This window comes from Capsicum annuum, chromosome 2, assembly GCF_002878395.1.
Source record: "Capsicum annuum cultivar UCD-10X-F1 chromosome 2, UCD10Xv1.1, whole genome shotgun sequence".
In the NCBI taxonomy this organism is placed as follows: Eukaryota; Viridiplantae; Streptophyta; class Magnoliopsida; order Solanales; family Solanaceae; genus Capsicum; species Capsicum annuum.
In genome coordinates this window covers 148,561,165-148,575,379 of record NC_061112.1, presented here as the reverse complement: position 1 = coordinate 148,575,379, position 14,215 = coordinate 148,561,165, and the positions used below count along the sequence as shown (strand labels likewise).

The following is a 14,215-nucleotide window of genomic DNA, read 5'->3' as shown; positions in this document are numbered from 1 at the left end:
AGTCTTATCTCACTCATACATGTCCTCAATCACTCTGATGTACGCCACGGGACCCCCCTCGCCTCCAAACATCTCCAAAGAACCTCCCTAGGAACCTTTTCATACGCCTTTTTCAGGTCAATAAACACCATGTGAAGATCCCTCTTCCTTTCCCTAAACTGTTCTACTAATCTCCGTATCAGGTGAATTGCTTCAGTAGTGGAGCGACCAGGCATAAAACCAAATTGATTCTCCAAAATAGACACAATCTTCATCAACCTCCGCTCCACCACCCTCTCCCAAATCTTCATCGTGTGACTCAACAACTTAATACCCCTATAGTTGTTGCAACTCTAAATGTCACCCTTGTTATTATATAGACGAATCATGGTGCTCCATCTCCACGCCTCAAGCATCTTTGCTGACTTGAAAATATTGTTAAACAAGCTGGTCAGCCACCTCAACCCTACCCCGCCAGAGAACTTTCAAAAATTTATCGGGATCTCGTCAGGCCCCTGCCCCTTCGCATCTTGCGAATACCCTCATTGACCTCATCTACCTTAAAACGCCGACAAAAGCCAAAGTCGTGACACTTTTCGGAAAGCTCCAACTCCCCTAACACAACACCTTTATCCTCCTCCTCCTCATTCAAGAGCCTATGGAAATAAGACTGCCGTCTTTTCTTAATGAGGTCCTCATCCACCAAAACTCTGTCATCTTCCCTTAATACACTTCACCTGATGCAGATTACGATCCTTCCGCTCTCTAGCCTTGCAAGCCTAAACATCCTCTTCTCCCTGTCTTTCTTCTCTAACCCCTTATACAAACTCTCAAAAGTTGTTGTCTTAGCAACCGTGACTGCTTACTTAGCCTTCTTTTTTGCTAACTTGTACTCCTCCTAGCTCACCCGCTGCTCCTCTTCATCCTTACTCTCCACTAACTTAGCATAAGCCGCCTTCTTCGTCTCGACCTTCTTCTTAACATCCTCACTCCACCACCAATCCACCCGATAACGGCTAGACCCGCCCCTCGAAACAACCAACACCTCTCTAGCAGACTCCCTGATGCAACCAGCAGCCCTATCCCACATATTATCCACCTCCCCCCGCACCCCCATCCTTTCCAACTTCACCCCTATCTCCAAAGCATTAACCGGCGTTAAGCTGTCCCACCTAACCCTAGGCCGAACCTTCATACCCCTCCTCGTCTTGCCTTTCTTGATCACCAAGTCCATCACCAGGAGTCTATATTAGGTCGCAACACTCTCACTCGAGATCACCTTGCAATCTTTACACAAAGTTCTATCCCCATTCTAAGCAATAAAAAGTCGATCTGAGTCTTGACTATCTTGCTACGAAAGGTAACCAAGTGCTCTTCCTTCTTTGGAAAGCTGGAATTCACTACCACCAACCCAAAAGATCTCGCAAAATCCAAAAAAGCAGCACCCTCATCGTTCCTAACCCCAAACCCAAAACCCCCATGCACATTATCATACCCTAACGACAAAGACCCTATGTGCCCGTTGAAATCGCCACCTATGAAAATCTTTTCCGAACTAGGCACTCCTCTAACCACCTCATCCAAAATCTCCCCAAAACTCTTTTTCTCTTCCACGCCCAGGCCTACCTATAGCGCATACACACTACAGATGTTCAAAGTAAACCCCCTAAAGACCAACTTGATAGTCATAACCCTATCGCTAACCCTTTTAACCTCCACTACCTATTCCCTAATCTCCTCGTCCACTAAGATACCTGCGCCATTCCTACGCCTATCACTACCTGAATACCACAACTTGTAACCATTTATATCCCTTGCTTTGGAACCTACTCACTTAGTCTCCTGGACATATGTAATATAAATCTTTCTCTTCCTAAGAATCTTAACCAGTTCTATCGACTTACCTGCAGGTTCCAATGTTCCACGGCCCTACCCTCAAACTATGACCTCTCTTAACCCCTCTCTTAAAACCTCGCCCTCCATAACTCAATCCTAACCCAATACCAGCTCCCGATCCCAACCAGAGCCCTCCGGGGCCCGTGGGACATGACCCTTACACGAGATAAAATAATTCCTCGTCACACCAAACGAATTGTATTCTCAATGCTTGTACAATGCTACAACATGAAAAGTTAGCAAATTGTTGAAAATACAAAAGATCAAAAAAGAAAGAGTGGGCAGTAATACCGGTCTACAGCTAAAATCCAAACCCGCAAAGCAAGAATATCGTAGTAATGAACCGGCCCTGAAAAGCATTTGAGCCGGTTTATCAGCGACAGACCGGAAGCGCGATGCGGCAGAACTACTCTCAATGACTAATTTGGCAGACGAAGAAGAACTATGATTCTGGTACCTCTATTTCTCTTGGTTAGATTCTCAGCACTTGCTAAAATCAGCATGATAATAACACTATCTGGATGAACCCTAATTTATATTTTTGCTTTCTGAAATGTCTAATTTACGTAGTTTACTCAATATTAGCTTTGGGATCAAGGTGGAGTTGATTGATTAAAATTTCGAAGTATATTTTTGCTTCCATTTGAATTGGGTTGGGATCAGGCTCAGGTACAAAGTGGATATGAAATCTGATGTTTGGAGTTGCATTAAAGTGGTGTAAATTTGAGAGAAAGAAATGAAGGCGGGGAGTGCAGCAAAGCTGATTGTTGACGCGTTGCTTCAGAGGTTTCTTCAACTTGCCAGGTGTTGCATTGAAACCGCTCAAGCTCAGGTACTCTTTAACCAATTTTTTCCCTTTTTCTCTATTTAATAGCTCATTTAGTTGGTTAGCTATCTGAACTTGCATTTTGTTATTGAGGGTTCGATCCCAGTAATTCCCCCTCCCCCCATTTCCCATTTGTCTTACCCCTAGTTTTAAAAAAATAAAATAGAAAAAAGTACCCCATTTTGTGGGATTATATGTCTGTCTGTTATGTATGTCTGTGAGATGTACTGTGATTCTTAACTTCTTGTCCAGAAAGATATTTGCTAACTAGTCGGTAGCGTAGTTCCTATAATAACACTAGTAAGAGTGAGATCAAGATGGATTTTAGAGTCTTTGTAGAGTCAGATTCTTCCATTCTACTCTGGTTTAGATAAAAGATGGACTCCCCAGAGTGATTATCGTAAGGGACTTAAAATTTGTTCCGAGGAAGACCCTGATATGCTGCCTCTAGCACTCAATTCTGGAAAGGAAAAAGTTTGGTTTGCTTAAGTTTGTCGTCTTGCAGCACAAAGGGAAAATGACAAGCATAGTCTACTTAAGATGAGTTGGAGCCATGGAGTGGGCTGTATTCGCTGCTTACATGTTTTACGTTCATTAGTTTGCTTCTGAATTAGGCGTTCTTTTGCTGAATTCTGATGCAAAGTCAAGTTACTTTTTGTGCTTAATTTTCTTTTTTAATTATTATTTACTTTTAAAAAATTTATGATAGGTCTTTGTGATTAATTTTCTTTTGACTTGAATTCTCAAACTTTGTCTGAAATTTCACATTTGGAGAAGTACAGATGGACAGTACCTTCGGCCATCTGATCCAGCCTATGAGCAAGTACTGGATTCATTGGCCATGGTTGCACGTCAAACACCTGTTCCTCTTCTGGAGGCCCTTCTAAGATGGAGAGAAAGGTACATTCCCTTCTAAGATGGAGAGAAAGGTGAACATTCCCTTCTAAGATGGAGAGAAAGGTGAACATTTTCAGTTACAATTTGTACTAATCATGGCACATGGTTTCATTTGTTTGTCAAATTGAAGTGCATTTTTCATCACGTGCTGCCAGTTCATGCAAGTTCATTTTGGTAAAAGAAATTTTGCCCTTCGCACAGTTGTGCTAGCAGATGCTTTTGGTAAATATATTGTTAATTTTTCAGTTGTTCCCCTTATGTGTTCACATACGTGATAAACCATTGTAAATTATTCACTAGCTTGTTAATTACTTCTTACGTCCTAGTATAAACATTTCCTTTTATTTTGGGATATTACAAAATGTTTGCCACCATTCCAGTTCCAATCATAATACTATTCTATACTACTTTCGCAACTGTTAGCTATTCAAATTCATTTAACTGTTAACATTTTAAAATTTGATATGATCTTCTCTTCCAAACTAGTTTTTCAACCATTAGTTTACTATATGAGAGGGGATTACCAAAATATCATCAAATTTAATCGTGTCTTCCGTTCATCACCTACTGTGAGCTCATCCTACCCCCAATTGATATCTTTCTACGGATGATTCATTAAGAGTGTAGTTTTCTGGTTAACATGAGTCCACATGGTCCATTACATATTTAATTTCTCTTTATTTTTGTGTACGGACTTTGCACTTAATCGTGTGTAGTGTACTTATTTCCTAGAATCTGAGTTCTGATGAAATTTGCCATTGCACACAGTTTTCCTGTCTTATATTATTTCTTGTATTAGTACGTTGTTATAAAAACGTACTACTTATCAGAAACAGAAAATATTTTAATATATTCTAAAGTAGGTTATTACATCACTTCAATGGCTGCTAATGATAATCGCCATACCATCAATCTATTTTATTTTTGATAAAATTGAAGCTTTATTAATGTGATGGGATTACACTGCATAAATGTGTATACTACAGTAGAAAATCTTTCAATCTTTCATTCTGATGTACTATGGTTTGTTGCAGCGAATCTCCTAAAGGTGCAAATGATGCATCAACATTTCAGAGAAAGGTTTGTTAATCTACCAACTCTTCTGTGACTCCTTTTTATGAAGGAAGTCCGTGACTCCTCCCCCCATTCACATCTTTAGCATGGAAGTTGCTATCGGATTGTTCCTTTGCACTTCCATTTTCTGGTTTTTGAACAAATTTATTGGAAATGACTTATCACATTATCTATGGAAAAGCAAAAGAATGGAACTATGGGAGTTACTCCTTTCAAATCATACATCTGGTCTGTTTTATGCAGCTCACACTATTTCCAGGTGAAATAGCTTTGCTCATCCTTTCACCTTTATAGAAACTTAACTGTCCTAGTATAGAACATCATGGGTTGGCCTTATATAAAGAACCTCATGCAGTTGGCTGCAGGAAGTTGGAAGAAACCAGAAGGAAGAGATTTTTTTGTATATAAGAAATTAAACCCAAGCTGTTCTAACTGAAGTATTAAAAGTAGCAGCCATTATTGCCTAAACTGGTAGAGTAATGAGGATGAAGACATTGTTGATGTATATTTTGACCACTATTCACTTTGTGCCTAATGATACCAAACTGGTATTATATCATAGGTACTTTACATGGATATTTTGCTTTTTTGAAGTACCTGATTAAGTTCTATATGGTTTAGCAACTTCAGTCTCTTTATTCAAGCTCCTGAGGAAGTTCTTCCATGGTTCTTAGATTTCTCATATCCTTATCAAAAAGTGAGTTCTTCCATGGTTCAGCTAGCAGTGGAGTGCATCTTTTGTTCCACATGCATTCGCTTTGTGGAATGTTGTCCACAGGAAGGGCTCACAGGTAGATTAACAGATTCAACAGGTCTACATTTCTCCAGGAAGCTAATCCACTGCTAGTTGAGTTTAATGTGCCTCCTTGAACTGCAGAGAAGCTTTGGATGGGACTTGAGAAATTTGTATTCGATTGGCTCATAAATGCAGACAGGTAGGTTATATGAAGCTACTTCAGAACTTATGGTACTACTCGATTTCCTTTTTTTCCCCCTCAAAATAATAGTCCAAGTTATTTGCAACTGCTCTGGTCCACCTCTTAGTTCATTTACGCTGTTGTGATTTATCCTTATTTGCTAGAGCCATATTTGTAATTTCAGTATGCTTTTCATTCCTCTGCCTGGGTTTTATTTTATTTCATTTATTTTAACTTTTTTGGTCTCGTCTGCAATAACATATTCAAAGGACCTTTTTTTTTCAAGACCTTATTGTTGTACAACACCCATGCAACATGATTTACGAACTTCTTCTGTATTGGTATTTACCATCCATTAACAAGATAATTGTCTTGTTTCTTGAGCGGATATAAATGGCAAAGTGCAATAGTTCTATTGTATTTATTACCTTCCCCATCTGTAAAAAATGTTTTGGTCTTAGATGGACTTCTATAGGATTACAATATGATAGTAGGACAGATTTGTAATTTAAACATTTCCATATTGGATGTACTGATATTTATCACTCTGACATGATTGCTTTTATTGTGCACATACAAAAAATTGCTTTTGTTTTGTTTAAATATTTATTTGTTTCTATGGCTATTTAGATAGCCAAGAGAGATTATCTAATCTCAAAAAGAAAAAAAAGAAAGATTTTTTGATTGACCTTGATGTAGTAATCTTGACTCAAATTCTAGAATTATGAAGAAACTATGAACTTTGAAGTCAATATGCTGAACCAATTTTATCTGTTGCAGAGTTGTTAGCCAGGTTGAATATCCTTCGTTGGTTGATTTGCGGGGGCTTCTTCTGGACTTAGTTGCTCAACTCCTTGGTGCTCTATCTCGGATCAGGTGAATGAAGGAAACCCAATTTTCATAGTCCAATCGTCAGACTCAATCACTTGATTGGTTAATAGTTACTATCAAGTGGGCAGTTCCTATTCAAACTTCCATCAAGGACAGCAACAGAGCACGTATTAGCAGGAAAATGGTCCTGGGAAAAGATGACTTTGGACCTTGAATGGTGGAATCAAACGACTGGTTGTTGGCCAGCAGAGATAAACAGAGACTGGGTCTGGATAAGAATTCTGGGTCTTCCTTTGTGTTTGTGGTCGAAGGAAATGTTCAAATTGATCGGAGATAAATGTGGCGGCTTTTTAGAGACAGAGGAGGAGACATCTCTGAAGAACCACCTACACTGGGCAAGGATAAAGGTGAAAGGGGATGGGAATAAGGTTCCGAAGGAAATCGAAGTAGTCAGTCAGGGTTTCGTATACACCATTCCGGTGTGGTGTGAGATTCCGGTGACCGTCAGAAAGCTGGAGGACAAAGAAGAAGGTCTGGGCTCTTGTCCAGCGGTCAAGGAAAATCAACAGTACCGGACAACAGATTTTAAAGAAGGGCATGTGGGCACCTCGGTGGAGGGGGGAAAGTTGAATTGCGGGTCATGTGGTGGTGCCCCAAAAGGAAAACAAAATATCAAACATCAGTTGGCACACAATAGAAGAAATAACAGAGTAGACCTGTGTATGGATCCAATTATTGCTGAAAAGGTCCATCATTTAATTGAAGTAGACCAACCGCTGGATTTATTTAATTTCGAAATACAAGCCTTCTCCAAGGCTAGCACTATCGATAAAATAGCTCAAGAGGAAATTTTAGCGGGAGTTCTTAGCCCTATCGACGATCAAAGAGAGGAACAATTGGGGCACAGTGGAAAACATGAAAGAAACAGAGGAGAATTCAGTGGTGACTAAAGAAAGAGGGGCAGATAATGACAAGGAACAACCAATTGTGATTAGTAATTCATGCATGGGTGGAGCAATTTGGGATGTGGAAGAAGCTATGCCTATTGCGATTGAACATGTTTTACAAAGCACTATTGCGACTGAACATGTTTCACAAATCACTGAAAAAGGGGAGATTACATTTGCTTGGGTTTGTCTGAACATCATTAAACCCGGCAAGATGTTTGGGGTTGATTTTAAAGGACATGGGGAGAAAGCCATGGAGCTGCTCATGCAGATAGATACTTGCAGACAGGCTAAGAAGATGGAGGCTCCTACAGAAATCAGGAAAACAAGGATCAAAAGCGCAAAAGAATTAAAAAACTTAATCTCCTTCGATGTCAAATTTAAAAGCAATGAGGGCAAGAATAAGGGGGAAGGGCGTACACAAATTGAGTCATCAAGCTTAATTTGGTGTCTTGGAATGTTAGGGGATTAAATGATGGGGAAAAGAGAAGAGTGGTGAAATATCTTATAGAACACTGGAGGGTCGATATTATCTGTTTGCAGGAAACTAAACTGCAAGGAGATATCCCAAAAATAGTTAAACAAATTTGGGGAGGGAGATGGATCCAGTATGCCCATCTGGAATCAAGTGGTACAAGGGGTGGAATAATCATGTTGTGGGATAGTAGAGTGTGGAAGGGTGATGTATTGGAAAAGGGGGTCCATACACTAACCTGCTGCTTTGAAGTTTTGTTACAGAATTTTAATTGTCACATAACAGGGGTCTATGCCCCAAATGATAAGGTGGAAAGAAGAGAGTGTGGGATGAGCTAAGGGCTGTTAGACGTTTAATGGATGGGCCTTGGACAGTATGTGGGGATTTCAATGTAGCCAGATTCCCTTCTGAAAAAAGAAATTGTCAAAGAAGATCTTTTGCTATGATAAAATTTTCAGACACCATAGAAGATTTGGAACTAATTGACCAGCCACTAGAGGGTGGTACTTTTACATGGTTCAAAGGCGACATGCACACCACAGCTACAAGGATAGACAGAATTTTATTTTCCTCTAAATGGAATGAACCATTCAGCAAAGTGAATCAAACTGTTCTGCAGAGATTCGCCTCAGATCATGTTCCTATAGCTCTTAAATATGGTCCTATAGCTCTTAAATATGGTCCATGGGACCAGAATAAGTCATACTTTAAGTTTGAAAATTGGTGGTTATATACAGAGGGCTTCACAGACAGAATCAGCACTTGGTGGAATTCCTTTACTTTCGATAGTAAACCTGATTACATACTAGCCTGCAAGTTAAAAGCCTTGAAAGAAAAGCTCAAGGAATGAAGTGAAGTGGAAAAAGGAAGCTTGCAAATCCAAAAGACCACTTTGCTCAACAAAATGGCAAGGTTGGATTCCGTGGGGGAGTCCAGAGCTCTTATTGAGGAGGAGGCAGAAGAGAAGGCAACAACTTTTATGGAGTATGAAGAGTTAATCAAGAATGAGGAAATTGCTTAGAGATAAAGGTCCAGAATTTTGTGGTTGAAAGAGGGTGACAACAACACTAAATTCTTCCACAATGCAGCAAATGCCCACAAGAGAAGCAATTATATTGATCTCTTAGAAATCCAAGGGAAACTGTGAAGGAGCCAGATAGAATTAAGGGGGAAATTATTCACTTTTACAAGAAATTGTATACAGAGACAGTAAAGTGGAGACCAACAAGGAACATAATTAACTGCCCAACAATTTCAGAAACAGAAAAGACCCAACTACAAGGTATATTTGAGGAGCAAGAAGTACACAGTTGTTTGAAAAAGTGTGCAATAGACAAGGCTCCTGGCCGGATGTGGTAAAGAGTGACATCATGGATGCGTTCTATAACTTCTATGAACATGAAATGTTCGAAAAAAGCTTCAATGCCACATATATTGCTCTGATTCCTAAGAAGAAAGGGGCCAAAGAGTTGAAGGATTTCAGACCAATCAGTTTGATTGGAAGTTTCTACAAGCTACTGTCGAAAGTACTGACTGAAAGAATCAAGGGGGTAATGGCCAGGCTGGTAGATTCTCAACAGATGGCATTTATCAAAGGAAGACAAATCATGGATGCTATATTGATAGCAAATGAGGCAGTGGACTCCAGAATGTCACAAAAAAAGCCCGAAATTCTATGTAAACCGGATATAGAAAAGGCTTATGACCATTGTTAATTGTTTTTTTTTTAATATACTTAGAAAAATGGGATTTGGTGAGAAGTGGATTAGGTGGATCAGCTTTTGTATCTCCAGTGTGAAGTTCTCTGTCCTTATTAACGGGGCACCCGAAGGTTTCAAGTATGGCAAGGAGATCCTCTATCTCCTTTCTTATTTATTCTAGGAGAAAATGGTCAAATATCCCCTCCCCAAATCTTTACCCCAAATCCCAACTACACACTTATACTTTGTGGGGGTCCTATAACTGCCCCCTGAACTATTTTAAAGTGGAATATTTACCCCCCTGAACGTTGACATAGCAAGAGATTGTTTCACTCTCTTTAAAGAGAGTGAGAACGATGACATGACCAAATATTTCTTTATTTTTTATCCATTTTTAATTATTATTTTTCTTTATTCATTTTCTTTTTTTTTCTTCTTCTTCTTCAAGAACTCAATAATGGCATCTTAAAGAATTTTTAATTATTATTATTCTTTATTCATTTTCTTTTTTCTTCTCCTTCTTCTTTAAAAACTCAATAATGACATCTTCAAGGACTCAACAATGACATCCAATCCAAAATCAATTTATCAAACTTACATACTCATTAACCAAATTACCATACAAGAATTTTTAATTCTTCTTCTTCTTTCCTCTGCCTCCTCCTCCTCCTCCTCCTCCCCCTCCCCCTCACCTTCACTCTCATCATCATCATCATCCCCATCATCATCCTCTTCCTCTTCCCCCTCCCCCCTTCCTCCTCCTCATCCTCTATTTCCTCCTCCTCCTACTACTCCTAATCCTAATGACATCTTCAAGAACTCAATAATGGCATCCAATTCAAAATTAATTTATCAAACTTACATACTCATTAACCGAATTACCATACCAAGAATCATCGTTCTCATGAAATGAAACATAAACTTCCAACAATGCCTTGAAATTGAAAAAATCAAATCAACACCAAATTTTTTCACAATCATAAATCCAATATCAATTTTCATAGTTGAGAAATTAAAAATAAAAAGAAAGAAAAAGGAACGCTAAAGGGTTAGATGAGGTCACCATGACTGAGTGGTCCATTTTGAAGTTCTGGAAATAGCAAGAGTGGAAAGTGAAGAAATGGGTGGAAAACAAAGTGAAATAAAAAGTAAAGAAAAGAATTTTTTGAGAAAGAATGGCCATAGAAGTGGTGCAACGGAAGAGAAAGGAAATAAAAAAGTTAAATAATTGATTTTTTTAGGGTTAAAAAAAAAAAAAGATGACGTGGCAGCGAGTGCAGCTCACTGCTTGAAACAATGTCTGGGCATGAGCTTTTAGGGGGTAAATATTCCACTTTAAAATAGTTCAGAGGGGTCACAGGATCCCCGCAAAGAATAAGTGTGTAGTTGAGATTTGGGGTAAAGGTTGGGGGGTATTTGGCCATTTTCTCTTTATTCTAGCCATGGAGGGTCTTAATAATATGATAAAGACAGCAAAACACAACAGATGGATATCTGGGTTTGATGTTGATACCAACAATTCAAGTTATCTGGAGGTGACTCATCTTCACTATGCAGATGATACCCTGATATTTGCGATGCAAATGAAGAACAATTGAAATACTTAAGAGTTATCCTAGTATTCTTTGAAGGAATTTCAGGATTGTATATCAATTGGCGTAAGAGAGTCACATTTACCCCATCAATCCCGTATCAAACATAGGATACTTGGCTTCAACTTTGGGTGGTGAAGTTGGAACCCTTCCCTCTATTTACTTAGGGATGCCTCTGGGGGCTAAATCAAGGTCAACAGAAATCTGGGATAATGTGCTAGAAAAATGTGAAAAACAGCTGTCTAGATGGAAAGCACAATACTTAGCTTTGGAAGGCAGACTTACACTTATCAATGCAGTCCTTGATGCTCTCCCAACCTATATGCTAACCCTTTTCCCTATCCCAGCAAGTGTTGTACAGAAGCTGGACAGAATCAAGAGAGTCTTCTTTTGGCAAAGCACCAAAATCAAAAAAGGGTATCACCTTGTGAAGTGGAAAGTGCTCATAATCAGTAAAAATCAAGGAGGCCTGGGTATAAAAAACTTGAAGAATCAGAGCAAAGCTTTGAAACTAAAGTGGTTATGGAGATATGCTTATGAATCTCAATCCCTATGGAAGAATGTGATCAGGATAAAATATGGAGAGGAGGATGGATGGGTATCTAAGGTAGCAACCAATCCCTATGGCGTAACTATGTGGAGGTCAATCGGGAGATGCTGGCATATCATGTGAAGACACACCTCCATCAAAGTCTATGATGGTAGCAAGACTAGTTTCTGGAAAGATAGGTGGTTAGGTGATAGAAGCCTTTCAGAAATGTTACCCGACTTGTATGAACTAGCTCAACACAAGGATAAGTCAGTGGCTGATTTGTGATCCTCACAAGGATGGGACTTGAGCTTCCGGAGAAGAATGAATGATTGGGAAATTCCAAGAGTGGTTATTCTTTAAAATGATTGAATCATTCCAAGGAATTAAAAGGGGAGACATAATGTGGTGGAATGAACAAAGCAATGGAACTTACAAAGTTAGATCTCGATACAAGTTCCTAAACAGGTCAATGACACAATCTGGCAGGTGGTCTTGGAAACAAATCTGGAAGTCTAAAATTCCCCTAAAGGTGGCATGCTTCTCATGGTTGCTAGCAAAGGAGGCTGTACTGACACACAAAAACTTGATAAAGAGGAATATAATTTTAGTCACACATTGCTGCTTGTGTGGAGAGGCAGCGGAGACAGTGGTCAGTGGGACATCTATTTTTGCATTGTAGGATCACTGATCAGCTATGGAAGATTTTTATCAATCTCGGAGGCATACAATGGGTAATGCCTAGCACGATTGTTGACACTCTATCTAGCTGGGAGGAAGCAGGAACGGGAGCAAAGAATAAGGCTTACTGGAGGATCATTCCAGCTAGTATCTGGTGGACTATCTGGAGGTAAAGGAATGCTAGAAGTTTTGAAGATAGAAGCAGAACTTTACAACAAATCAAAACTGACTGTATTTTGCTTTTTTGTTTTTGGTGTATGAAAAGCTCACCTATAGAGGCAGAAGACATCCTAGAAGTTTTAGAGTCTTGCTAGGTTGAGGAGCTCTTTATTTTCTTAATTTGATCCTAGAAGTTTTAGAGTCTTGCTAGGTTGAGGAGCTCTTTATTTTCTTAATTTGATACATTTGTAAAGGGGCATTCAGCACTACCTAAGTGCTGATTTATAATATAAACGTTACATTCTCAAAAAAAAATAAAAAATAGTTACTCATATCAAGTTTTACAGCTTAATTTGGACGGAGAGAATAAAAGTGGAAAGTAACAGGAAAAATTGAAATCAACTCTGTGCTTTATCCTGATGCGTGTTTCACATGAAAATAACATGTTATTACTAACATACAAATGTGATAATTCTTAGCCTGTATACATTACAGAATTTTCAATCTTTGCAACAAGAAATGTTAATCAATGAGGATGTGACTTTCAGTCTCATGGTTAGTTTATATGAATATTAATGTTGTCCCATTGTCTGTCAACAGATTTAGCTTAGTGACAGAACGCTTTTTCCTGGAACTCAATACCCGGCGTATAGATACTAATGTTGCTCGCAGTGAAGCACTTAGTATTATAAATGGGATGCACTATCTGAAGCTAGGGGTATGTGTTAATTTTTTCCCTTTCGAATAGATATGCATAGAAGCATCATAATGATGCGTTATTTCCAGGTGAAGGCAGAGGGTGGACTGAATGCGTCAGCTTCGTTTATGGCTAAAGCTAATCCTCTGAATCGTGCTCCTCACAAACGAAAAGCGAACTTCATCATGCCTTATGCAATATGCTATCCAACATCCTAGCGCCTCTTGCAGATGGTAGAAAGGGTCAATGGCCTCTTTCAAGCGTAGATCCTGCACTAACTCTTATGGTATGAAGCTGTGACACGAATAAGGATACAGCTCATGCATTGGATGGTTAAACAGAGCAAACATATCTCTGTAAGCATAAAAATCCTATTATAGACCTTACACTTGTCAATATCATCTTTATTTGGTCATAAGGATAGTTGAAATTTTCTATTTAGTAGTACTATTTAAGGAGGAATCTTTCATAATCGTTGTTTACTGTCAAGCAGTACCTCAAATTTGTCCAAAAGCGAGGTGGTTTCCCCTTCCTACTTGTTGACCAAGTTAGCTTCTTTATCATTCGTTTCTCCGTAGAGCATGCAGGCATTCTTACATTTTGGTTTTAGGATCGGACTTTTCATTGATGTTGCTGTCTCTTTCCTTGACTATTAGCAGATATTTTATATTGTTTGTGCGTAGAATGACAATTAAGGTCCCTATAGGATACATGTATTAGATCTTCTATTGTGATACTGTGGTATTTCAGCAAGAAATAATTGGAATCCAGGGAATAGCAGGAATTTGCTACACTTGGTTTCCTTCATTCAGCTCAGGGCACTGTATAATTTCCATTTCGAGGACGGAGAGTCGTGCTTACCACGTTTATATACTAGCCAGGAAAAAGTTACAATGGATAATGACCACTCAGCTTGGCTTGGCTTGAGCTTCATGTGGATTTAGTATGTGAAGCAAGAACATACTGTTGAGAGTCCTTTGTTAAATGCTATATTCCAAATTACACAACCTCCCCC

At 39.0% G+C, this 14,215-nt stretch overlaps 3 protein-coding genes across 4 annotated transcripts in view; 1 reads left to right on the top strand and 2 right to left on the bottom strand.

Annotated features, from left to right (window-relative positions):
• Positions 1-472: 472 nt before the first annotated feature.
• On the bottom strand, positions 473-1,213 carry LOC124896314. Its single transcript, XM_047407870.1, has 2 exons — positions 887-1,213; positions 473-538 (listed from the first exon to the last, which is right to left on the bottom strand). Exons 1-2 carry the CDS (start codon positions 1,211-1,213, stop codon positions 473-475), a joined length of 393 nt encoding a protein of 130 aa, XP_047263826.1.
• A 41-nt stretch (positions 1,214-1,254) lies between these two features.
• LOC107858359 lies at positions 1,255-1,742 on the bottom strand. Its single transcript, XM_016703018.1, has 2 exons — positions 1,734-1,742; positions 1,255-1,605 (listed from the first exon to the last, which is right to left on the bottom strand). The coding sequence occupies exons 1-2, from the start codon at positions 1,740-1,742 to the stop codon at positions 1,255-1,257; spliced, it is 360 nt and encodes a 119-aa protein (XP_016558504.1).
• A 217-nt stretch (positions 1,743-1,959) lies between these two features.
• LOC107860416 overlaps positions 1,960-14,215 on the top strand; it is a 23,084-nt gene continuing 10,828 nt past the window's right edge. For both annotated transcript variants that reach the window (XM_016705761.2, XM_047407499.1), the window contains exons 1-8: positions 1,960-2,328; positions 2,539-2,707; positions 3,484-4,678; positions 5,294-5,463; positions 5,550-5,607; positions 6,370-6,465; positions 13,104-13,221; positions 13,290-13,556. In XM_016705761.2, coding sequence (XP_016561247.1) covers positions 4,551-4,678; positions 5,294-5,463; positions 5,550-5,607; positions 6,370-6,465; positions 13,104-13,221; positions 13,290-13,418 — 699 coding nt within the window. In that variant the 5' untranslated portion in view covers positions 1,960-2,328; positions 2,539-2,707; positions 3,484-4,550 and the 3' untranslated portion in view covers positions 13,419-13,556. The remainder of the gene's footprint in view (positions 2,329-2,538; positions 2,708-3,483; positions 4,679-5,293; positions 5,464-5,549; positions 5,608-6,369; positions 6,466-13,103; positions 13,222-13,289; positions 13,557-14,215) is intronic.

Excerpts from the sequence above, each read along its gene's own strand:
- LOC124896314 (XM_047407870.1), bottom strand. The coding sequence starts at position 1,213 with ATGGACTTGGTGATCAAGAAAGGCAAGACGAGGAGGGGTATGAAGGTT. Across the intron at positions 539-886 it reads AGGATGAAGAGGAGCAGCGG|GTAGATGAGGTCAATGAGGG; the intron begins GTGAGCTAGGAG and ends CGGCGTTTTAAG.